Source organism: Dunckerocampus dactyliophorus, chromosome 3, assembly GCF_027744805.1.
Source record: "Dunckerocampus dactyliophorus isolate RoL2022-P2 chromosome 3, RoL_Ddac_1.1, whole genome shotgun sequence".
NCBI lineage: Eukaryota > Metazoa > Chordata > Actinopteri > Syngnathiformes > Syngnathidae > Dunckerocampus > Dunckerocampus dactyliophorus.
In genome coordinates, this window is record NC_072821.1 from 34,349,782 (window position 1) to 34,375,327 (window position 25,546).

At 35.6% G+C, this 25,546-nt stretch overlaps 1 protein-coding gene across 2 annotated transcripts; it reads right to left on the reverse strand.

The window, feature by feature from the left end:
- Positions 1-1,282: 1,282 nt before the first annotated feature.
- Positions 1,283-24,947, reverse strand: LOC129179004 (EGF-like repeat and discoidin I-like domain-containing protein 3). 2 transcript variants are annotated; one of them, XM_054771774.1, is made up of 10 exons: positions 24,784-24,947; positions 16,640-16,765; positions 16,420-16,551; positions 9,670-9,783; positions 7,926-8,107; positions 5,622-5,777; positions 5,389-5,533; positions 2,950-3,134; positions 2,717-2,872; positions 1,283-1,784 (listed from the first exon to the last, which is right to left on the reverse strand). In XM_054771774.1, the coding sequence occupies exons 1-10, from the start codon at positions 24,842-24,844 to the stop codon at positions 1,641-1,643; spliced, it is 1,401 nt and encodes a 466-aa protein (XP_054627749.1). In that variant the 5' UTR covers positions 24,845-24,947; the 3' UTR covers positions 1,283-1,640. The 2 variants fall into 2 exon arrangements, with proteins under 2 accessions (XP_054627749.1, XP_054627748.1); XM_054771773.1 differs by having other exon boundaries at positions 1,284-1,784; positions 2,950-3,152.
- Between the last annotated feature and the right edge of the window lie 599 nt (positions 24,948-25,546).

Here is a 25,546-nt window from a genome sequence, read left to right on the forward strand (position 1 = left end):
CATGGGCCAATACGAAGCTGGACTATCCGCCAAACTGTTGCTGAAGTCCTACGCCTTTCCAACGTTACTTGGTCGTGTTGAAGAGTCAGAAGAGCAAGCTGTAAGTAACAATCTATCAGTGTCTTAACTGTGTTAAGACACAAACACTCAAGGCTTACTGACTCACAGGTACTAAACAAAGACTTGAGTTTCGCTGACTCACAGGTACTTGATGAAGACTTAAGTTATACTGACTCATGGGTACTCGACCTAGACTCGAGTTTCACTGACTCAGGAGTACTTGACATAGATTCAAGTTTCACTGACTCACGAGTACTCGACAAAGACTTGAGTTTCATTGACTCACAGGTGCTCGACAAAGACTCAAGGTTTACTGACTCAAAGGTGCTAAACAAAGACTTTACTTTCGCTGACTTACAGGTACTTGACGAAGACTCGAGTTTCACTGACTCACGGGTGCTTGACGTAGACTCGAGTGTCACTAACTCAGGAGTACTTGACATAGATTCGAGTTTAAGTGACTCATGAGTACTCAAGGAAGACTTGGGTTTCATTGACTCACAGGTGCTCAATGAACACTTAAGTTTCACAGACTTGTGGGTACTTGACATAGACTCGAGTTTCACTGGTTCACGGGTACTTGACGAAGACCTGAGTTTCATTGACTCACAGGTGCTCGACAAAGAGTCAAGGTTTACTGACTCACAGGTGCTGAACAAAGACTCGAGTTTTACTAACTCAGGAGTACTTGACATAGATTCGAGTTTCACTGACTCACGAGTAATAGAGTAAGACTTGGGTTTCAATGACTCACAGGTGCTCAATTTCACAGACTCGCGAGTACTTGACATAGACTCGAGTTCACTGACTCAGGAGTACTTGACGTAGACTCGAGTTTCACTGAATCACGGGTACTCGACGAAGACTTGAGTTTCATTGACTCACAGGTGCTAAACAAAGATTTGACTTTCGCTAACTCACGGGTACTTGACGAAGACTCAAGTTTCACTGACTCATGAGCACTCTAAAAATACTCACCTATCACTGGCTCACGAGTACTTGAAGAAGACTCGAGTTTGACTGACTCATGGGTACTCGACAAATACTCACCTTTCACTGACTCACAGGTACTCGACGAGCATCTACTGGGGCCGAACTTGTTTCATTTCAAATTCACTTGACTCATAAGAAGAGGAGTGAGTAAAAGGAATGGAGTTTGTCATCACATATTGTATGTATCTTGCATGACCAGAAACAGGGATATTCAATTATCTTTAATTAATGATCAACAATGCATTTTAAAAACCAAACATCTTTCTAAGCATTTGAAGTACGGTAAAGCTGTTGTTACATTGAAATCTATGTGGAAACATGAATGAAAAATCCATCTGAAATGTAAAAAAAACAAACAAAAAGTGTACCGGACTTCATCAGCCATTGTTTTTCATCAAAGTCTGGACTTATTGCACTGACCCATATCGGATACTCAGTAGAAGATAGCAACGTCAAATCCTTCTCACCCACTATTACTATAAAGTGTTAGACATGATTTATTGTGTCCACAATCGCCATCCAATGCAATGCAATGCAATCTGTGTCATGGGAGGATGTGGATGGAGTAGTACAAGTAGTAGTAGTTTCTATTCGTCGCAGCCCAGCAGCTCCATGCGTAGAGTGATGCGCTCGTGCCACTCCCAGGGAAGCACTCGTACGTAGCGGGCGTAGAAGGGTGGCTCAAATACATTCCTCATGTGACTGTTGTTGTCAATATTGCCTTGAAAAAGCTGCCAGGGAAGACAATATGAACGTGACTCATCAGGATCTCTGACTAGTAATTTGTGCAGTGTGTCTTTAAAGATCATCTTTGCTTTCAAAACAACAAATCACTCCTGTCACATAGAGGATCTTTGACCAGCATTTTTGCAGAATATCTTCAAAAACAGCAGAGCATTCCTGTTATATAAAGGATCTTTGACAAGAATTTTTTGCAATATGTCTTTAAAATCAGCAGCAAACTCCTTGTGACATAGAGGATCTTTGACTAGGGTTTCTGCAGCATGTCTTCAAAACAGCAGAACATCCCTGTCATAGAGAGGATCTTTGCTTTAAAAAGCATTGTTATCATGTAGAGGATCTTTGACAAGCATTTTTTAGTAGTATGTCTTTTAAAAACAGCAGTGCACTCCTGTCATGTAGAGGATCTTTGCTTTAAAAAACATAGTCATGTAGAGGATCTTTGATGAGTGTTTTTTGCAGTATGTCTTTAAAAACAGCTGAGCACTCTTGTCATATAGAAGATCTTTTACCAGTGATTTGTGTTGTGTGTCTTTACAAACATCACAGCACTCCTGTCATTTAGAGGATGGTTGCTTTAAAAACAACAGGGCAATCTTGTCTTATACAGGATCTTTGACTAGCTCTTCGACCATTGTTTTTTTGCAGTATGTCTTTAAAAACAGCAGAGCACTCTTGTCGCATAGAGGGTCTTTGACTAGCATTTTTGCAGCATGTCTTGAAAAATAGCAGAGCATTCTTATCATACACAGGATCTTTGACAAGCATTTTTTGGGGGTAGCATATTTCTTAAAAACAACAGCGCTGCTGCCATCACCAGTGGACTCCAAAGGCTTGCTTGTATGAGTTTGGTGTGGAGGAACTTGCTCTTTTCCTCTTTGAAGATGAAAAGCGTTCGAGAAGTACAGAAAAAAGGACTAACCTTATCAGCGTGTGTGCTGACATCCTTCACCGTACTCCAAGACTCTCCGTCGTTGCTGTGCGATACTTTGAACACAGACACAAACTGCACCACCCCAAAGTCCTTGGCCCCCTGAGTGATGATGCCCGTGAGACGCTTGGTCTTCTCCAGATCCACCTTAGCGAGAAACAGTCAGCAAACGTGCATAAAAACGTCAGAAAAACAAAATATCAGCATAGCATGCGCAGCCTCACCTGGATCCACTCTGATCTGTTGTTGTGGGCGGGAGACCACGCGTTGGTCTTCCCCTGCTTATCCAGGCGGGCAAACTGAGGCTGCCAGGTGAAGGTGTCGATGCCCCACGTGCGGAAGGAGCTGGAGGCCGAAAGCTGCCCGTCCGAGATCAGCCGAGACTTCATTCCCATCGGCTCGAAGCACCCTGTCGTGTTTGAATAAACTGCCCATAAAAAAATCAAAGTAGACAGAAAACCAAGAAGAGGGAAAGAGGAAAAGACCAATGAATAAACCCACAGAAGAAACCGATCAACTTCCTCCACCAAAGGTGATTGATCATGTCAAAAACACACCAGAGTGGAGAAAGAAGGGAAAACACGGGAAAGAAAGAGTGGTAGCGTGCATGCGGGAAAGTGTACTGTACACTGCAACACATACACTATTTGACCTCTTATACCGTAAAATGCTACGTACTACAGTAGACGTCTCTTCTCGCCAAATATTTATTTGACAGTATATGGAGTATAAACAGTACAGAGCTGAAACATTTAAGAAAACATACGTTTTGTTTTTTTTCACAGTTGTAATATTATGAGAAACAAACAGAACAACATAAAGTAGGTTGGGGAAAAACTTATGATTTTATGGGAATAAAGTCAAAATATTCTGGGAAAAAATAACAACAGCAGAAATGAAAAAAAACTGTTGCAATTTTACAAGAATAAAGTAGAAAAATATTAAGAGAAAAAAGTAGTATTCTGACGAGAATAAACTTGTACTATTATGAGGAAAAATAATGTCATTTTAGTAGCTAAGACCTTAAATATTAGAGAAAAAATATGCCATTTTTTAAAAAGTCGTAATGTTATGAGAAACACAAACAAAGAAAGTTGTAATTTTTTAAAAATTATGTTGCTGAAAAAGTTATGGTATTACGAGAATAAAGTTAAAATATTATGGGAAGAAAATATACAAGAAGAAAGTTGAAATAGTGGGGAAAAACAGATGTAATTTTACAAGAATAAAGTGAAAATATTAAGAGAATAAAAGTCATATTGTAACAAGAAAAAAGTTGTAATTTTTGCAAGAATAATGTAATATGAGGGAAAATAATGTAGAAAATGATAATATAATATTATGGGGATAAAGTCAAAATATTCTGGGAAAAAATAACAACAGCAGAAATGAAAAAAAAACTGTTGTAATTTTACAAGAACAAAGTAAAAAAAATATTAAGAGAAAAAAGTAGCATTCTGATGAAAATAAACTTGTAAAATAATGTCATTTTAGTAGCAAAGACTTTAAATGTTAAAGAAAAAATATGCTATTTTTTAAAAAGTCGTAATGTTATGAAAAACACACACAAAAAAAGTTGTAATTTTTTTTAATTATGTTGCTTGTTATGATATTACGAGAATAAAGTTAAAATATTATGGGAATGAAGTTATAATTACGAGAAGAAAATATACAAGAAGAAAGTTGAAATAGTGGGGAAAAAAACAGTTGTAATTTTTCAAGAATAAAGTACAAATATTAAGAAAATAAAAGTCATATTCTAACAAGAAAAAGTCGTAATTTTGCGAGAAAAATGTAATATAAGGAAAAATAATGTTGAAATAATAATATAATATCATGGCAATAAAGTCAAAATATTCTGGGAAAAAATAACAACAGCAGAAATGAAAAAAAAAACAGGTGTAATTTTACAAAAATAAAGTAGAAAATAAAGAGAAAAAAGTATTCTGACAAGAATAAACTTACAATATTATAAGGAAAAATAATGTCATTTTAGTAGCTAAGACGTTAAACATTAACGAAAAAATATGCAATTTAAAAAAAAAAAGTTGTAATGTTATGAGAGACACACAGAAAAAGTTGTCATTTTTGGAAAATTAGGTTGCGGAAAAAATTATGATATTACGAGAATAAAGTTAAAATATTATGGGAATTAAGGTATAGTTACGAGAAGAAAATATAGAAGAAGAATATTGAAATAGTGGGGGAAAAACAGCTGCAATTTTACGAGAAAAAAATCCAAATATTAAGACAATAAAAGTCATATTATAACGAAAAAAAGTCATAATTTTGTGAGAAAAATTTAATATGAGGAACAATAATGGAGAAATAATAATATATTGTGATATTATAGGAATAAAGTCAAAATACTCTGGAAAAAATAACAGCAGAAATGAAAAAAAAACCAGTTATAAAGTTGCCATTTTTGCAAGAATAAAGTCAAAATATTAAGAGAATAAAGTTGCAATTGGACGAAAATAAACTTATTATTAAACTTAATGTTATGAGGAAAAATAATGTCATTTTAGTAGCAAATACCTTAAATATTCAAGAAAATATATTTTTTTAAAAGTCTTAATGTTACGAGAAACAAGCAAATAAAACTGTAATTGTAACGTGTTATAAATGATTACACACTTGGGTTGCATGAGATGTAAAATTACCATTGAGTTCGCATCCCACCAGCTCCATGCGGAGCGTGCACGCTCTTCGGCAAACGACAGGAATGATGCGGATGTACTGCGCCACGATAGGAGGGTCAAACAGATTGGTCTTTGTGCTGTCGTTATCTGTGTTGCCCACAAAAACCTGCAAAGCACACACAGTGTTGTAATACAGCGTGCGTGTGTGCGTACGCGTGCGTGTTTTTTCAAAGTGTTCATGCAAAAGGACAAACCCTGTCTCGACGCTGGCCATCCGTTTTGTATGACATGTACGTCTTTCCGTCAAAGCTGCTGGACACCTTGAAGGCCTTGATGTACTCGGCCGTGCCCATCCGACTGGCACCTTGGGTTATGATCCCCGTCAGACGCATCTTCTTCTGCATGTTGATCTGGTGTCAACCGTTACAATTGGGAAAGTCACGCCACACCACCAATCCAAAAATGTGTAAATGGTAACAGATGGGTGGATACACAGGTTCCGTATATACCTGGTGCCCCCTAGTGGAAGAGCATTTCATTGTTCTGCCTCTCACTATACAGCAGTGGTGTCCAAAGTGAAGCCCTGGGGCCATTTGTGTTTTTATTGGCCCATGGCACATTCTAAAAATATGATTTAACAAGAAAACTGGGGGAAAAAAGAGCAACAGCAAAAATATAAAAATCATAATTTAACAAGAAAAGTGAAAAAAATAACAGCAAAAATATAAAAAATAAAAAAATTTTTCTCATAACTATGATTTTCCTATCTCATTATTATGACTTTTTATTTCATAATTTCGACTTTTTAGCTCAGAATTTTGATTTTTATCTTGTAATTATTACTTTATCTCATAATTATAACTTTTAAACTCATAATTTTGACATTTTAGCTCATAATTATGACTTATCTCATATTTTCGACTTTTTATCTCATCATTTTGACTTTTGAATCATAATGTTGACTTTCTTGTGTCATATTTTCAACTTTTTATGTCATCATTTTGACTTTTGAATCGTAATGTTGACTTCCTAACTGCTGTTTTACTATGCACATGACAATAAAACTCTCTTGAATCTTGAATCTTCCTTGTCTCATATTTTCAACTTTTTATCTCATCATTGTGACTTTTGAATCGTAATTTTCACTTTTTTTTGTCTCATAATTTTGACTTTTTATTTCATCGTTTTGACTTGCTTTTATATAGTTATGCCTTTTTATCTCGTAATTGCAACTTTTTATCGCAGGATTGACATTTCATCTCGTAATTTCGACTTTTTACCTCATAATTATGACTGTCTTTTTTCTTTTTTTATTGACTTCTTTCAGTAATTTTATGAGAATAAAGTCAAAATATTAAGAGAACAAAGTTTTACCAGAATTTTACTAGAATGACGTCCTAATATTATGAGGAAGATAAAGTAACGCCATTTTAGTAGCATAAAGTTGAAATATTCGAGAAGAAAAAGTATTATGAGACACAAAACAATCAATAAAGTTGTCACTTAGGTTGAAAATTAGGTTGTGGAAAAAGTTATAATGTTACAAGAATAAAGTCCAAATATTATGGGAATAAAGTCATTATTGCAAGAAAAAAAATTACAATTTACAAAAAGAAAATTGAAATAGTAGAAAAACAGCAGAAATTGGGAAAAAAATGTTGTCATTTTATGAGAATAAAATGAAAAAAGTCATATTCCAACGAAGAAAAAAGACAAATTTTTTTAACAAGTATGAACTTGCAACACTGTGGGGAAAAATAATGTCATTTTAGTAGCATCGATTTGAAATATTAAAAATATATATATGTTTTTTTCAAGTTGTAATATTATAAGAAACAAACAAAAATTAGGTTGCGGGAAAAGTGATAATATTATGAGAATAAAGTCAAAATATTATTGGAATAAAGTCGTAATTACAAGAAGAACGTTTGGTAAGGGTAAGTTGAAATATTTGGAAAATAAAATAAATAAAAATATAAAAATATAAAAAATATAAAAATAAAACAATATAGTATAATAAAAAAACAACAGCAGCAGAAATGGAAAAAACAGCTATAATTTTATGAGAATCAAAATATTAAGAGAAAAAAGTTGCAATTTGACGAAAAAATAATTATTAAACTTAATATTAAAGAAATTTTTTTTTTAAAGTTGTACTATGAGAAACAAACAAAAATTAGGTTGAGGAAAAAGTGATAATGTTACAGGAATAACGTCAAAATATTATGAAAATAAAGTGATATTTACGAGAAGAAAATTAACAAGTTGAAATAGTTGGAAAATCAAAAAAACAACTGCAGAAATTGAAAAAAGTGTAATTTTCAGAAAATGAAATATAAATATTAACAGAAAAAATCCTGTGGCAAAGTGGCAAAATTGCGTCCTTTCATTTTTATGTGTATGTGGGCCTGGCAGGAAAACACCCCTGCTTTGCCAGCGGTGGCCAAATATCTGGTCCACCCATAAATAATGTGTATCCTTGTATCATTGTGTATCATTTGTGCAGAGTGGGTCGGATGAGCGTCAAAGTGGGTTAAGGATGGCTTGCCGTCCACTACCTCTATCCAGGGATTCTTGTCGTGGGTCGCCGACGTCCAGGCGTTGACGATGCCATGGTTGTTGAGCCGAGCCAACTCCGGACCCCAACGCTGAAGACCCAGAATGCCGTAGTGCACAGACGAAGCTGAAATCTGGGATTCCAAGATGGCGCCTCCTTCCATTCCCAGCAGAGAAATGCAGCCTACAGTACGTGCACACAAATGTTACACGCATCACATTGCAGGACATGCACTCTCCTCTCTTACTGTCTCATGTGGGCTGTTTTTTTACAGTTCTAATTTCTTTTCTGATCGAAAAAAATAAACCCTAAACATTCACAATCAAATGGCGTCAGTACGGAAGCCTGCATCTGCCACTGAAAGGAAAAAGAAATCCCAATGGTTATGAGATACAAACCGTGCATTTGCCAAGTGCCATGTGACCAAGGCTCTAGTGAAGAAGGCGGCACATGCGCAGTTTGTATCTCATGATCACGACTTTTCATCTCCTGATTTTGACTCTTTATCTCAAAATTTCGACTTTTTGTCTCATAATGTTGACTTTTTAATCTCAGAATTTTGACTTTTTATCTGGTAATTTTGACTTTTTACTTATGAACTTATCATGAATAACTATTATTATGTTTTACTATTTACTATTATTGCACTACAAAAATTCTATTTTCTTTTCTTATTTTGCCTTGACGGTTTATGACGTTTTTATGTTTTTTGGAGAGCTGCTCGAAACGTGAATTTCTCTTGGAGATTAATAAAGCATCTATCTATCTATTTATCTATCTCATCATTTCTATTTTTTTTATCAGGTAATTTAAACTTTTTTTTATCTCATAATTGAGTTTTTTTCTCGTAATTTTGACTTTTTATCTCATATTTAGGACTTTCCTGTCTCATAATGATCACTTTTTATCTCATAATTTCAACTTTTTATCTCGTAACTTTGACGTTTTATCTCATAATTTCAACTTTTGATCTCCTAATTTTGACTTTTTATCTAGTAATTTTAGCTTTACATCTCATAATTTTGACTTTTTATCTAATAATTTCAATCTTTTATCTCATAATTTTGCCTTTGTAGCTCACAATTATGACTTTTTAATCTTGTAATTTAGAGTTTTATCTCATAATTATCACTTTTATCTCATCATTTTGAGCATTGATCAAAATTATGACATCTCAGAATTTCAACTTTTTTTATCTCATAATTAGGACTTTCCTATCTCATAATTATGACTTTTTATCTCGGAATTTTGACGTTTTATCTCATAATTTTGACTTTTTATCTAATAATTTAAAGTTTTTATCTTTGAATTTCGCTTTTGAATAGCTCATAAGTTCAACTTTTTATCTCATAATTATGACTTTATAATCTCATAATTTTGCCTTTGTAGCTCATAATTATGACTTTTTAAACTCGTAATTTTGATGTTTTATCTCATAATTATGATTTTCCTATGTCATAATTATCACTTTTATCTCATAATTTCGACTTTTTATCTTATAATTTTGACTTTTTATCTCATAATTCTGACTTTTTTTATCTCATCGTTTTGACTTCTTATCTCGTAATTTGGACGTTTTATAACATCATTACGACTTTCTTATCTCAAAATTATGACTTATCTCATAATTTGGACTTTTTATGTCATAATTATGACTTTTTATCTCATAAATTGGAATAAATTGGAAACAGAGTGTCCAACGTGTCAAAGTAAACACATTGAGCGAGCGAGCGGGCAGCACGTACGAAGTTGGCACTGCTTCCCCACGTAGGGCGACGAGCACTGACAGGAGTAATCTCCGTCAAGATCTCGGCACGTCCCTCCGTTTTTACACGGCCGGTTGGCACAGTCGTTCACGTCTGAAAGCAAACACAACATTATGACACCTCGTGAATTTCCCCCGTGGAATACGTCAGCATGTTTACACTTCTTGGAAGAAAACACGATTATGGCCAATCATCTGGAGTCCACGCCATGACAGGGAGGATGTAATGGACTCACATCACCACCGGGTGGCAGAATAATCAAAACAAAAGCCAATACTTTGCAAACGTGCAGCCTCTCTGTGCTTAATTGACGTTGGCGTTCACTGTCTTTGTTAGTACTTTCAATATTACAATTGCTAGATCAGTGGTTCTCAACTGGGGGGTCAGGACCCAAAAAGTGCGTCACGGATCCATTCTCAAGCGTCAAAAATTACATGACAATATGTATATGTAATAAATGTCACATAAGAATGACTAAATAAAAAATGACAAATGAAAGTGTAAAAGAAAATCCATATAAATAATAAAAATGCCCAAAATAAAAGTGTAAAAAAACACTTACAGTAAATAATAACTAAACATAAAAATGACTTCAATAAAGCTGCAAAAAAAACCCAAAATGACTTAAAAGTGTAAAAAAATTAAAATAAGAAAATAGCAATGACTTAAATACCCCCCCAAATGCAAATACAAATGCCTTAAAAGTGTGAAAAAATAATACTAATTAATAACACAAAAATTGACAAATAAAAATGTTAAAAAATAGTAATAATAATAACAGAAAAGAATAAAAAATAATACAAATAAAAATAATTTAAAATGAGTTGAATAAAAGTGTGAAAAAGAATACAAATAAATAAAAATAAAAATGTAAAAAAATGTTAAAAAAAGAAATAAAAAATAAAAATGACTTCAATAAAAATGTAAAAGAAAAAAGAAAAGTGACTTCAATAAATGCGCAAAAATAATCAAAATAAATCAAAATTAAAAATGACTTAAATACAAGTGTAAAAAAATAGAAATGAAAAAAAGACTTAAATAAAAGCAGGTCGTGACTTAGTGACCATTGGAAAATATAGGTCCCAGGTTGAGAGCATTTGAGAACCCCCTGCTAGGTGATTACATATTATGAATCAATAAGAAGCCTCATTAAAACAAGTAAATCCACATACTACATTATTTTCAGATATAGAAACAAAAAACCCAGCCTGTGTTATACGTAGGTGACAAAGTGTATTATTACTTTTTCTCCACTGCTTGTTTTCCCATTTTTGCTGCTGTTGTTGTTTTTTTTTGTCTGCCTTCTTGCCATTTCATTTTATAACACTGTGACTTTATTCCCATAATATTCCCATAATAATGCATTTTTCCCAACGTATTTTTCCAAAAATTGCAACTTTATTCTTTGTTTTGTTAGTAACATTGCAAAAATTACTTTTTTTTTCCTCCTAGTGTTATGACGTTCAAATTTCCAGTCGTAATGTTACAACTTTTTATATTAATATTAAGAGTTTATTCTAATATTTCCACTCTATTCTCGTAAAATTACTGCTCTTTTCCCATTTTTTTGCTGTTTTTGTTGATGTTTTTTTTTTTTTAAATGTGCCGAGGGCGAGACAAAAAAATCAGCCACGGGCCACAAATGGCCCCAGGGCCACATTTTGGACACTGCTGTTCTAATCCAACACTACAGAGAAATTCCACTCTTATAAAAGCAACTTTTCAATCTACCCTCAGGGATGAAATGACAACAATGAGAAGAACAACCAATGGAGGCTCCCAAGTAACCTTTGTATGTTGTGGAGCTTGATGATTATAGTCTGCGTATATAATAATCATCCAATGACGTGAGCCACGTGTGGCTTCCTCGTCACACTTGGCCTAAAAAGACTTCTGAAGCCGACGACAGGTTGACGTAACGCCACATGGATCTGTGCAATTCTTGTTCCGCTAAGAGGATTTGTCAAAACTTAGAAACAAAAGCCAGTATGGCTGCAACAAACACAACAAGCAAAAAGGTAACCACTGAACCAGTCCGGCCTATGACGTCTGACACAGAATTAGAACTGGTGCAGGGAGTACTCCACCAGCACTACAATTGGTGGTCAGCCACACGGTGGGCCTCTTCAGTAATAGCATCAAGCTCTTAGGGTGTAGCTTCTCATTTTCTACTTCTTACGCACAGACTGAGCACGCAGACGTGCAGGACTCAACGGTACAGGAGGTCCAGACCGTTTAATTTCAGTTTCTGATTGGTGAAACCCTTTATCCTGTTTGTGAAAATGCAATAAAGGCACCTTTGTAAGTTTTTTTGCGCAACTAGCCCATATCAGACCTGGTGCTGTTTGAAAACAAGCGGACCTGGGCTTCTCAAATCTGGACTGAATTCATCTACAGACCGTGAGGGTTCTGAAAAACAGTTTCTGACTTGTAAAACCGTTATTCTATTTGTGTAAATGCAACAAAGGCACATTTATATGTTTTTTCCAGCATCTAGCCCATATTAGACCTGGTCCACATCGGAAATCACTGAACCTAGACTTCTCAAACCTGGGCTACCAGTAGATTAATCTACAGATCCTGAAGTTTCATAAAAACACAGTTTTTATGATTTGTGAAATCTTTATTCTATTAGTGAAAAGAAAATAAAGGCACATTTATACGTTTTTTTTTCAGCAGCTAGCGAAAACCACTGGACCGAGACTTCTAAAATTTTGGGCTGAATGAATCTACAGACCGTGAAGGTTCTGAAAAACACAGTTTCTGACTTGTAAAACCTTTATTTTATTTGTGAAAATCCAATTAAGTTCAACTGATCCTCACAATGGGAAAGTACCACAGTGTGTTCCGAACACTGTTTTTATGCAGACTTTCCTATCTCATAAGTATGACTTTATATCTCATCATTTTGACTTTTTATGTCATAATTTTGACTTTTTATATAATAATTTGGCCCACGGTGGCCTAGTGGTTAGCATGTTGGCCAACACAGTAACAGTCTGGAGATCAGGAAGACCTGGGTTCGATTCTCCCTTGGGCATTTCTGTGTGGAGTTGGAGTTGCATGTTCTCCCCGTGCGTGCGTGGGTTTTCTCCGGGTACTCCCACATTCCAAAAACATGCATGTTAGGTTAATTGGCGACTCTAAATTGTCTAAATTATGAATGTGAGTGTGAATGGTTGTTTGTCTATATGTGCCCTGTGATTGGCTGGCGACCAGTCCAGGGTCTACCCCGCCTGTCAGCCAAAGTCAGCTGGGATAGGCTCCAGCACGCCCCCGCGACCCTAATGAGGAGAAGCGGTATAGAGGATGGATGGATGGATATAATAATTTCAACTTTTTATCTTTTAATTCAACTTTATAGCTCACAATTTCAATTTTTTATCTCATAGTTATGACTTTTTAATCTCATAATTTTGCCTTTGCAGATCACAATTACGACTTTTTGATCTCGTAATTTTGATGTTTTATCTCATGATTATCAGTTTTATCTCATCATTTTGAGCATTTATCAAAATTATGATTTATCTCAGAATTTCGAGTTTTTATTTCATAATTAGGACTTTCCTATCTCATAATTATGACTTTATATCTCATAATTTACACTTTTTATCTAATGAATGCATTTTTATCTTTGAATTTCGACATCATAGCTCATACTTTCAACTTTTTATCTTATAGTTATGACTTTTTAATCTCATAATTTTGCCTTTGTAGCTCATAGTTATGATTTTTTAATCTCGTTTTATCTCATAATTATGACTTTTTTATCTTGTAATTTTGACGTTTTATCGAGTAATTTCATCTTTATATCTCATAATTTTGACTTTTTATCTAATAATTTCAACTTTTTATCTTTTAATTCAATTTTATAGCTCATAATTTCAATTTTTTATTCAAGATTCAAGAGAGTTTTATTGTCATGTGCATGGTAAAACAGCAGTTATACCATGCAATGAAAATCTTATTCTGTTCATTCTCCCAAGAAAAGAAAGAAAACACAAGAAAGAATAAGAACATAAGAAACATAAACACATAAACATATATACCAATAAATTAAGCAACAACAACAGAAGAGACATTAATACAGATATAAATAAATAAATAAAGTGCTATGAGTGTGTGCGTGTGTTGCGTGCGGCGTGTGCGAGTGCTTCGTTGAGAAGCCTGATGGCCTGTGGGTAAAAGCTGTTTGCCAGCCTTGTGGTCCTGGACTTCAAACTCCTGTAGCGTCTGCCTGACGGTAGGAGTGTGAATAATGAGTGTTGTGGGTGTGTGCTGTCCTTGATGAGGTTGTGTGTTCTGCGTAGGACTCTAGATTTATAAATGTCTTGCAGTGAGGGGAGGGCTGCCCCAACAATGTTCTGTGAGGTCTTGATCACCCGCTGGAGTGCCTTCCTATCACGTGTTGTACAGTTACCGTACCAAACAGTGATGGAGGCGGTAAGGCCTCCATCATAAGATAAGATATTTATCTCATAAATATGACTTTTTAATCTCATAATTTTGCCTTCGTAGCTCACAATTCTTGTAATTTTGATGTTTTATCTCATGATTATCACTTTTATCTCATCATTCTGAGCATTTATCAAAATTAGGATTTATCTCAGAATTTCAACTTTTTATCTCATAATTAGGACTTTCCTATCTCATAATTATGACTTTATATCTCATAATTTACACTTTATATCTCATAATTTACACTTTTTATCTCATAATTTTGACGTCTTATCTCATAATTTTGACTTTTTATCTAATAATGTAAACTTTTGATCTTTGAATTTTGACTTTATAGCTCATACTTTCAACTTTTTATCTCATAGTTATGACTTTTTAATCTCATAATTTTGCCTTTGTAGCTCATAATTATGACTTTTTAAACTGGTAATGTTGACGTTTTATCTCATCATTATGACTTTCTTATCTGATAATTATCACTTTTATCTCATAATTTCAGACATATGCAGACCGAGGAGGTAGTAAGTACTCCAGGGCTTGGAACACCTGTAGTTGCACCAACTGCCAAGTCTTGATGTTGCGAGGGATGACTGGACTGGTGTTTAACTTTTGACTTGTGAAGACAAACCTTGCTCTTATCTAAAAGCAATCACGGCATGGACGTACTGATCTGGCAACGAGCTCCTCAAAGCCTCAGAAAAACTCCTCTTTTTGGAATTTCATTCATTTTCGGCAGGCCATCTTGGCGATGACTACAAGGATTGGAGTGATTTCATTAACATTTCTGCAGCTCTTTAGGTCGAGCTGTGAGAACCCGTGTGGGTGGCATCTGCATGCTAAGAGACTTGGAGAGTTGGGTTTCTTTCTGTTTTTTGTTTTTTTTGAACTAATGAGCCAAAGAGAATGACCACAGAGGCCCCTGAATGAGGCTCTTTCATGAGACCACCGCAGGAGCCGACTGCACATCCCTTCTGCAGCGATGCTACGACAGCATGGAAAAACCTCAGCCGTGATTACTTTAGGACGGTGGTTCTCAGCTGGTGGGTTGGGACCCAAAAGTGGGTCCCGGATGCATTCTGGGTGGGTCACAAACAGCAAGTCAAAAATGACGTTATATACGTCGTATACAACTCATGTCTGACTTATTTTGAAGCAAAATTGAGCAATGCTTTAGTAATTTCCTCATCATTTCCTTGACCAAATTCCATAAGTAAATTCCTCTAAGCACTTTGGACATGTAATAATGTGTACTCATGTTTCAAAAGATGGCATTTGCTTGGTGTCACTCCAAAGTACGCAAAATATTAATAAACGTAGGAAAGCAGAAATAAATAAATATAAAATAAAAATGAATTCAATTAAAATGATAAAAAAAATTAATAAATTTTTTTAAATGACTTACAGTAAAAGTGAAACAAACAAACAAACAAATAAATAAATACATGATTAAAAAAATACGATAAATAAATATGAAAAAATAAAAATGACTTGAATAAAAATGTAAAAAATAATCTAAAGAAAAAACTTAAATAAAAGCGTTTAATAACAGTAAAAATAACTACAAATGAAAAATGACTTGAAACTGTAAAAAATGAAATAAAAATGAGTTAAAAGTGTAAAAAAATAAATAAAAATTAAATTAAAATAACAAAGACTTAAATAAAAGAAAAAAACAAAATAATAAGTATTAAAACAATAGCTCACTAAACGCAAATAAGAAGAAATAAAAATGACTTAAAAGTGTGGAAAAGTAATCAAAAATAAATAAAAAATAAAAATGACTCAAAAGTGTAACCCCCCCCCCCATAAAATAAATAAAAAATAAAAATAAAAATTAAAACATTAAAAAAGAATATAAATAAATAAAAAAAATACTTAAATAAAAATGTAAAAGAAAATAATACTAAAAATGACTTGAATAATTTTGTGAAATTCTTCTGCCTTATATTTGTATTTTAGTTCATTTAGTTAGACAATTTAGCCATTTTTATGCTTGAAAATGCTTAATGCAGACCAAAAAAAGGTACAGTTTGCTCAAATATGCATTTTTTTCTAACAATAGGAGACAGAGAGAAACAGTGGCCATTTATTGGTTAATGGATTTTTGAAAAAAAAAAGCAATATAACGAGGAAGCAATAATGGAACCGTGATATTGCAAGGGATTACTGTACTGTTGGTTTACTTTTGACTTATGAAGACCCTTGTACTTATCGAAAGGCAAGATAACAGGATAAATACAGCGTCGCCGTATGAGAAGAGAATCAACGTACTGATCTGGCAATGAGCTCCTTCAAAGCCGGGCTGGCATTTGCAGGTGTACTCGTTGAAAACATCTCCTCTTCTGGTGGGATAGATCACCTGGCACGACGCATCGTTCTTACACGGGTTGGGACTGCAAGGCCCTGAGAGAGAGAGAGAGAGAGAGAAGCAAGGCGGGTAATGACAAGATGCAATCTTTTACATTCAGAACATTTCTCCAATCATCCCTACCGGTCTCTGTCAGGTTGCACGTGTCTCCGGCAAAACCATCGGCACAGATGCAGATGAAGGGATCTTCTCCGACACCTGTCACGCACGTCGCCCCATTGTGGCAAACATTCACCTCGCAGAAGTCACCTAAAGGAAACAGTGTCAACAAAACCATGTGGAAGTTCATAATTACAGTTCCACTCATTTATTCCGACCCTAACCGAAACGGACGTTAACCGAATCAACTTTTCCCATAAGAAATCATGTAAATCTAATTAATCTGTCCCAGAAAAGCAAACAACTGAACACAAATGCATATGAATGATGAATGAAAGTTGTGCCCGGAGCATGTGCCCGAATACAGCGACGTTGCTGGGCCACGCCAGGTGTCTCCTCCTGCTCTATACTCTGGTTCTCCTGATAGTAGTGATGTGGTAGTAGTAATGTCATGATATTTCATTAGGACCAATCAACAGGTACAGTTGGTCAAATCCTAATTTGTTCCAGTCCTGGTGGGCACAAACTACAGTTAAATCTAAATTTTAAAAGTAGCTATAAAGTTATTGGTTATCGGTACCATATCGGTCTTGAGAAACAGAATGTTACCAGTATCGGTTTGAAAACAAAGAGATATCGTGCATCTCTATATAGAAATACATCACAAACACATTTGGACTCACGCAGTGTATGAATAACACGACAAGTCGCGAGCCAAATTGTACGCAAAACCGTAAAACGTGCGTAAACCAAGGCAAAATGTTGGCGTACGTTTTTTAACTGAAAAAAACACTATCCGAGATGGACGCTAACCAAGGTTCTGGTGTAATTGTCAATATATCATGTTGGACAATGTTGTTACATATTTTGTTATTTTGTAGATCCCCGCTAAATGAAAAAATGTGAATAATGGACGCACGTGTTTGATTCACTAAATCAGGGGCGTCCAAAGTGTGTGGCCCCCGGGGGCCATTTACGGATTGGAAAAATAGAGCAAAAAGGCAGAATGTGAAGACAAAAAGCTGAAATGTTGATACCAACTAATAATAACACAAAGCTTTGTCCTCATATTCATATACATACTGTATATATATACACATGCTGTATATACACACACACACACACACAAACACACACACATATATAAATACTGTATATACAGTAAAATTTTTCCTTTTAAAAAGTAAAAATAAAAAAAAATTAAATAATTTAAATTTAAAAACATATAAAAACGTACATATATATAAAAAGAAACATAAAATATTTAAAAATAATATTTAAAAATATATGAAAAGATCTACACACAAACCAAAAAAACTCAGTTTTACCCGTCCACACACAAACACTGAGTCTGAGTTTTTGAAAAACTCCAATCTGGCCGGTGCTTGCGTCACGGACTGCAAATTATGCGATGACATCATCTACCGCACCCACGCAAACCAAAATGCCACAGGTATGTTAAACTCTGATTGAACCTACAAAACGTGCAGTTACACTACATTACGTCGTGTCCAAGCATCGTCCTGTGGAGGGAAGTGACTCTGCATCACTCTACTACTTTCTGTTTAAAGTAACTTCCCCTCCAAAAAAAAACAAATCTAATGAACGCTGGCACGAACATAGCTTGAAGAAGTTGTATTTTGGTGGCGTGTTTGTCTGTAGTTTGACCTTGTTGTGGTGGTGGCACAGTTGGAGCTCCGATTGTTTACGCGTTTAAGCCAAAGCTAATCTGAACATTCTCTGCAGATTGCAAAAGAATTCTGGAAAATGTAGGACAACAGTGTCTTACAGCGAGAATGTGGGACTTCATTCAACAATGAGTTGTTTGGGATACACTGGAGGCCTTCTAATAATTGTTTGCAGTGCTGGTTGAATGAAACAAGCGCATAAAACCATTAGAGCAGGGGCGTCAAACTCGTTTTTCACCTTGCGCCGCATCGCAGTTATGGTTATCCTCACAGGACCACTTTTTATAATTCTATTTTAAAAATGTGTTAATTAATTATTACATTCATTTTTCATTAACAAATACATTTGCCAAGAAAGATTGTCTTTTTGATTACAATTTTTTAAAGTTGTTTTTGTTAGTAATATTAATTTTATTTTTACTTTAATATATTATTTCATTATTTATAGTAAACATAACGGTAAATGTTAATTAAATTATTGTAAAAAGATTTATTATATATTAAAATTTCTACTTACTGTATATAAATATATTTATATTAAGTCAAAAATATTAAATTGCAGCATACAGATAAAAAATACAATAATGTAAATATAATTTCACAATAGTATAAAAGTAAAATAATGAAAAATAAAGCTTCAAAAAGTAAAGACAAAAATTAATTACAATTAATTAATTACAATTTATATACAAATATTTTGTAAATAATATTAAAATAAGTGTCTTTTTGACATGCATTATTTCAAGGCTTTTGCGGGCCACATACCAAATCCGGCCCCCGGGCCTTGAGTTTGACATCTGTGCATTAGAGTATCAGAGTGTGTGTTGGGAAGGGAACACATCACAAGGACAGGGGAAAAATCTGTCATATTTCTTCGACGGATTGTGAAAATGAACCAAGAAGCCCAGTGAGAGCGGCAAGGCACAGATTTATGAGTCACTCCAGGACCGTTAGGTCATAATCTGGGTTTGTTTACTCTTCTGGTGCCATTCCGGGTCATGCAATTCACTCTCTCAGCATTGCACATGAATGAGGTTGGCATCCATGGGATGGAACGGGTCCATTTGCGGCCCGTGACTGTTCTTTCATTGGCCTGCTGCGCCTTCTAAAAATATAAAAAACAGCAGTAAAAATCAGTAGTAATTTTGGAAGAATAAAGTCAAAATATTAAAGGAAAACTGCACTTTTTTGGAATTTTGCCCATCATCCACAATTCTTATGTGACATATGAGCACATATGTCTCTCTCTTTTCTGTCCTTTTTAAAAGATATCCATTCATCCATCCATCCATTCTCTATGCCGCTTATCCGCACTAGTCTCACGAGTATGCTGGAGCCTATCCAGGCTGAGGCGGGCGAGAGGCGGGGTACACCCTGGACTGGTCGCCAGTCAATCGCAGGGCACATACAGACAAACAACCATTCACACTCACATTCATACCTATGGACAATTTAGAGTCACCAGTTCACCTAACATGCATGTTTTTGGAACACCCGGAGAACATGCAAACTCCACACAGAGAGATTCAAACCCAGATCTTCCTTAATCTCCTGACTGTGTGGCCATGCTAACCACTAACCACATAAAAAGCAACAGCTCAGTAGTGTACGTAATAGGATACACCTATGCCGCCTCGAAAGCCTGCTATTAAAACACCTCCAACAATCTCCAACAAGGTTTTATGGTTTTATATCCATGCTGTGAGCTAGTCACTAGCACTAGTGTGTGTTCTGGCGAAGTGTCAGGCCACCAATAATGTAGTTCGATCGGCGCAATAATGTTAATTATAATAATAATAATAATAACAAAGTCGCTATAGCTTGGTTAATATGCACGTCACATTATATGTAAATGGAGCGTTGTCGGCGCTTTGATGGCTTTATAGGCGGAATAAGCATGTCTCAAATGTGCAGTAATGAGCTGACTCATTTTATCTGTTTTTATATCCTTAAAACGCACTGAAAAGAGAAAGATGGGCAAATTTTTAAAAAGTGCAGTTTTCCTTAAAGAGAAACAAGTTGCAATCAAACAACAACAAAAAATCAAACAAAAAAGGTATAATAATATTAAAGAAAGACGTTAATTCCTATGAAGTTGTAATGTCATGAAAAAAACAAAAAAACAACAAATAAAGTTGTAATTTTTGGAAAATTAGGTCTCAGAAAAAGTATATATAATAGTATATATAATATTATAAGAATAAAGTCAGATTTACGAGAAGAAAATTTACAAGAAGAAAGTTGTATTTAAAAAAAAAACAAAAAGCAAAAATGAAAAAAAAAACAGCTGTCATTTTATAAGAATAAAGTCAAAATTTTAAGAGAAAAAAAGAATTCACAATTGTACAAGAATAAACTCATAATATTTTCAAGAAAAATTACGTCATTTTAGTAGCGTAGTTTTTAAATATTAAAGAAAAAAAATCTTTAAGAAAAAGTTTAAACAGAAGAAAAACATGTTTAAAAAAAAAATGGCCGCAAATGGCGCCCGGCCACACTTTGGACACCCTTGACACTGGTTAGGTACGCAACATTATCAGAGCTGATGTGTGTGAATATTTTCTTGTTTTGCATAAAACACAAAGATAATAGCTCTCTTTTCATGGGTAACCAAGAACATTTAAAAATATTCACACATTAAAAAAAAAAAACATTGAATTAAACAAATACCAAAACAGTTGATTAATTGGATAATCGATTAATCATCGATTAATTGTTGCAGCTCGACAAGGATGAATGGGGTGTTGAGCAAAAGAAAATGGATTTACGTCAAAAGTAAAATACTGTGCTTTTAAAAGTAGCTTGGCTGCGTACTTGCCGAGTCAACAACAATAATGACTTGCCAAAGCACAAGCTGCAAGCGTGCCATCATCCCGTTGTGTACAACTACAAATGGACAGCAGAACGTGTCTGTGTGTGGTTGGGATTAAGAGATTGCAGGATTAACCAGGTGGGAGAGGAGCAGGGAGCTCTTTCAGGAATGAGCAGTTACACAACACGACAACAAAAAACATTCAGAGGATGCGAGAATCGCGGCTTTTACATTTGCACGCATTTTGCCTCCGCATTGTCCCGCAATTTGCCGTGGCGATACGTGTCATTTATTTATTTATGGCATGCCTGAAAAGCATGAAGGCTAGTTTTGCGCACTTTGCGTTCTGATTACGCATAAATTACGCGCTGGGCACGCAATTTGTGACCGAAAATGGTGCACATTGGCAGGAAATGACCACGCTCCCGCACTACTTATTTCTGGTGGAAAAGTTAACCCCTTCATGTGAATGAGACAACCAGAGGCACTTTTTGGGACGCAAAACCTGCGTTTTCTGTGCACATAGGTTGCGGTGTGGTCACGCTGCATTCACGACTAGTTCACGGAAATTATGGGTGCCACCAATTTTGAAGATTTCCAATTTGTCTTTGCACACTGGCAAGCATCCCAGCACAGTTTACACATATAGTGGTGTGGAAAAGTGTTTGCCCCCCCCCACCTGATTTATTCTTTTTTTGCATGTTTGTCACAGTTAAATGTTTCAGATCATCAAAAAATAGAAATATTAGTCAATGACAACACAACTGAACACAGAATGCAGTTTTTAAATGAAACTTTTTATTATTAAGGGAGGAGAAAATGGCCCAAAGTGGAGGAATTTTGGCCCACTCATCTTTGCAGAATTGTTGTCATTCAGCCACATTGGAGGGTTTTCCAGCATGAAGCGCCTTTTTAAGGTCATGCCACACCATCTCAATAGGATTCAGGTCAGGACTTGGACTAGGCCACTCCAAAGTCTTCATTTTGTTTTTCTTCAGCCATTCAGAGGTGGACTTGCTGGTGTGTTTTGGATCATTGTCCTGCTGCAGAACCCAAGTTGGTTTCAGCTTGAGGTCACCAACAGATGGCCGGACATTCTCCTTCAGGATTGTTTGGTAAACAGCAAAATTCATGGTTCCATTTATCACAGCACGTCTTCCAGGTCCTGAAGCAGCAACACAGCCCCAAACCATCACACTACCACCGACATATTTTACTGTTGCTATGATGTTCTTTTTCTTACTTTTACGCTAGATGTAATGGGACACACACCTTCCAAAAAGTTCAACTTTTGTCTCGTCAGACCACAGAGTATTTTCTTTCTTATGGTGGAGTCATGAACACTGACCTTAACTGAGGCAAGTGAGGCCTGCAGTTCTTTGGATGTTGTTGTGGGGTCTTTTGTGACCTCTTGGATGAGTTGTCGCTGCGCTCTTGGGGTCATTTTGGTTGGCCACTCCGGGAAAGGCTCACCACTGTTCCATGTTTTCACCATTTGTGGATAATGGCTCTCACTGTGGTTCGCTGGAGTCCCAAAGCTTTATTTAAGTGATTTCTTGATTGAGAACAGGTGTAATCTGGCCTGGGTGTGGCCAGAGAAATTGAACTCAGTTTTGATAAACCACAGTTATGTTATGTTTTAACAGGGGAGGGGGGGCAATCACTTTTTCACACAGGGCCATGTGCGTTGGATATTTTCACCATTAATAATAAAAAGTTTCATTAAAAAAATGCATTTTGTGTTCAGTTGTGTTGTCATTGACTAATATTTCAATGTGTTTGATGATCTGAAACATTTAAGTGTGACCAACGTACAAAAAAACAAAAACAAATCAGTAGCACTCTATCACACCACTGTAGTTCACACCTGTTAATGACTAATTTACTCACTGGCACGCTAAACTGCGTGCAACAGAAGGTGCTGGATGAGATTGTGAACGGCCCAGACATGTTTGGACACTATTTTAGGCAGGTCGTGTGATCGTGTGCGTGAAGTTGGCAGCATGTTTCCAGGTTGATCTCGGGTTAGGGTGGACACTAGACAGCTGTCCAGACACCAGCACGTATGGCGCTATTTTTCCTCTCCATCTGTACCACCACCTCATACTGTTGCAGAAACAAACACGAGCGCAGATGTGCGTACGCCTTCAAGTGGGGTACGAAAAACATGTCACACCAACACTTCCCTGCAACAGCGTGCAAAAAATCAAGGTTGCAATGAAAATTATACACTGGAATTATGAGATAGACAAGCCGAAAATGAGATGTGAACAGGAAGCTCATGTAAAAGTGCTACAGGCATCTCTTTAGGGCAGTGGTGAGCAAACTTTTTGAAGAACGGTGCAACGAAATGACACCGCACATCCATAGCAAGTTACATAAATCACATAAATCAAACTCCTGCTAACACGTGGGCAATAAACAACAACTAAGCGCTAAACATAACATGTAACTTCAACTGTTATTTACAGGTTCCCGCAGGGCATGCTGGGTAGTCCTGTGGCAACAACAATGTGAACTATGAACAACGATACAACACTGGATATCAGGAGGGTGTGAACGTCGCTCTTTGTTTACATCCCTGATGAACTCCTCAACATGTTTTGCATGTTTTAGGAGAATTTCTGTCAGTCTTTTACTTAATCTCTCTAGTTGTTTTATCTTATTAGCCACGTAAACATTTTTATTAACACCCTGTCTTCTTCATATTACCTCTTCGTCACTGCGCAATATAGTGTGTCATTTTTTTTTACTCCCGTGTGATTATTTTGTATTTTATTTGATATTTTTCAACACTTTCCCCCCCTTCTTCTTCCTTTTTCGTTCTTCTGTCTGCTAATAAAAAAAAGAGTGACAGTGAAACACAGACAGTTGCAAAAATTGTTCCAACCGAATTAGGGGTAATAGTCATGGAGAAGGGGTAGGATGAAATAAACTCTGCTTCTTCCTCCTGCTTTTCAGGCATGTTGAATTGCGTTACCATATGATGTTCCTCAACATAAATAATAGCGATACTTCCGATACCAGCTCTAAAATCAATTCTCAAATCAAAATATGGATATTTTCGATACTTAAGTCATCTGAGAGAATGTTTGAAACATTTGTCTGTTTAAAACGACGACCGATAGTAAACAGGGCCATGTGTGAATTGTGAATCATTTCCAATAATCATTTATCTTAATGGATTTATTCTTTTGCTTATTTTCTCATTTTATTGTTTAAAATACAATGTTTTACATATTTTCATCACTCAATCACTCCGCTACCTCAATATACTTAAGAGTTTAAAAATTAAATAATAAAAATAACTAATAACTTAAATCATTAATTTATTTAATGAATAACTTCATTACATTTCTTGTATTCTTTATGCTATGATATAAAATACACTACATTTTTAGAAGTATCAGTATCGGTATCGGATTTGTACCGCCACTACCAGCCTGAATTTACCCAGTATCGGAACGGAAACCAAATCAGTGGCATCACTACTGATGTATAGCCTAGCTAAACTTTCATCGCTTCAGAATGGAAAAGTGTAATGGATAAGTTGGCTCACGTTGTTCACATTCCCTATTAAGACAGTAAACAAGTTTCCTCAACCACTGCAACGGTTTGAATGAAGTCAAAAAAGCTCGTCCCATGCAATGTGAGTTCCAGAAACTTACCAGTGACGGAAAGCAGGCAGAGCAGAAATGTAACAGCTGTCAAATACGCTTTTTCGGTCATATTTGTTTACGCTTTGTCCGGTCAAGTTTGTTCAGAGTGAAGCCGAGCGCAGAACGTCTGCTGCTGCTGCTGCTGCGTTCAAGTGCTCTCTGGAAAAATGAGAACCGTCTGGAACTGAAGGGAGAACGAACGGTAAAGCTGGAGAGGGCGGAGTCATCTGGAGAGGAAGTGGGGTGGAGTGACCTTATTTGTCTTGCTTTTTCCCCTCGAATTTTTCAGGAATCCGGTGTCACCACATACAATCAAACGTTCAGGAATAAAATTTGAACCATTAATTTCCCTATCAAGATTAATTTTGGGCAACATCATTCTTTTTTTGTATATTTGAGTGTATATGACTGAATATAAAATGACTGAACCTTTTAAAGCAAAAATGTGGACGTAAATATGACAGCAGCTCTACATTACTATGAACATTGTCCCTTCCATGCTACCGGGAACTGAATAACATTTAGTACACACTTTAGTTACTTTGCTTTAACAGCTATTTACATAATTTAGTAAATATTTTCCTCCACACAAGAAAAACAGCAGAACAAAAATGCAATTGGTTTGTTGATCTCTGGCGCCCCCAGGCGGACAGTATTTGGAAAACAATATTTACACATACTGTAAATGTATCTGGATCCTGGAATACACTCATATCTATGCATAGTGCAATGAGTGTATTAGCGTGTGACTGTAATCGGGCATTGCACAAAT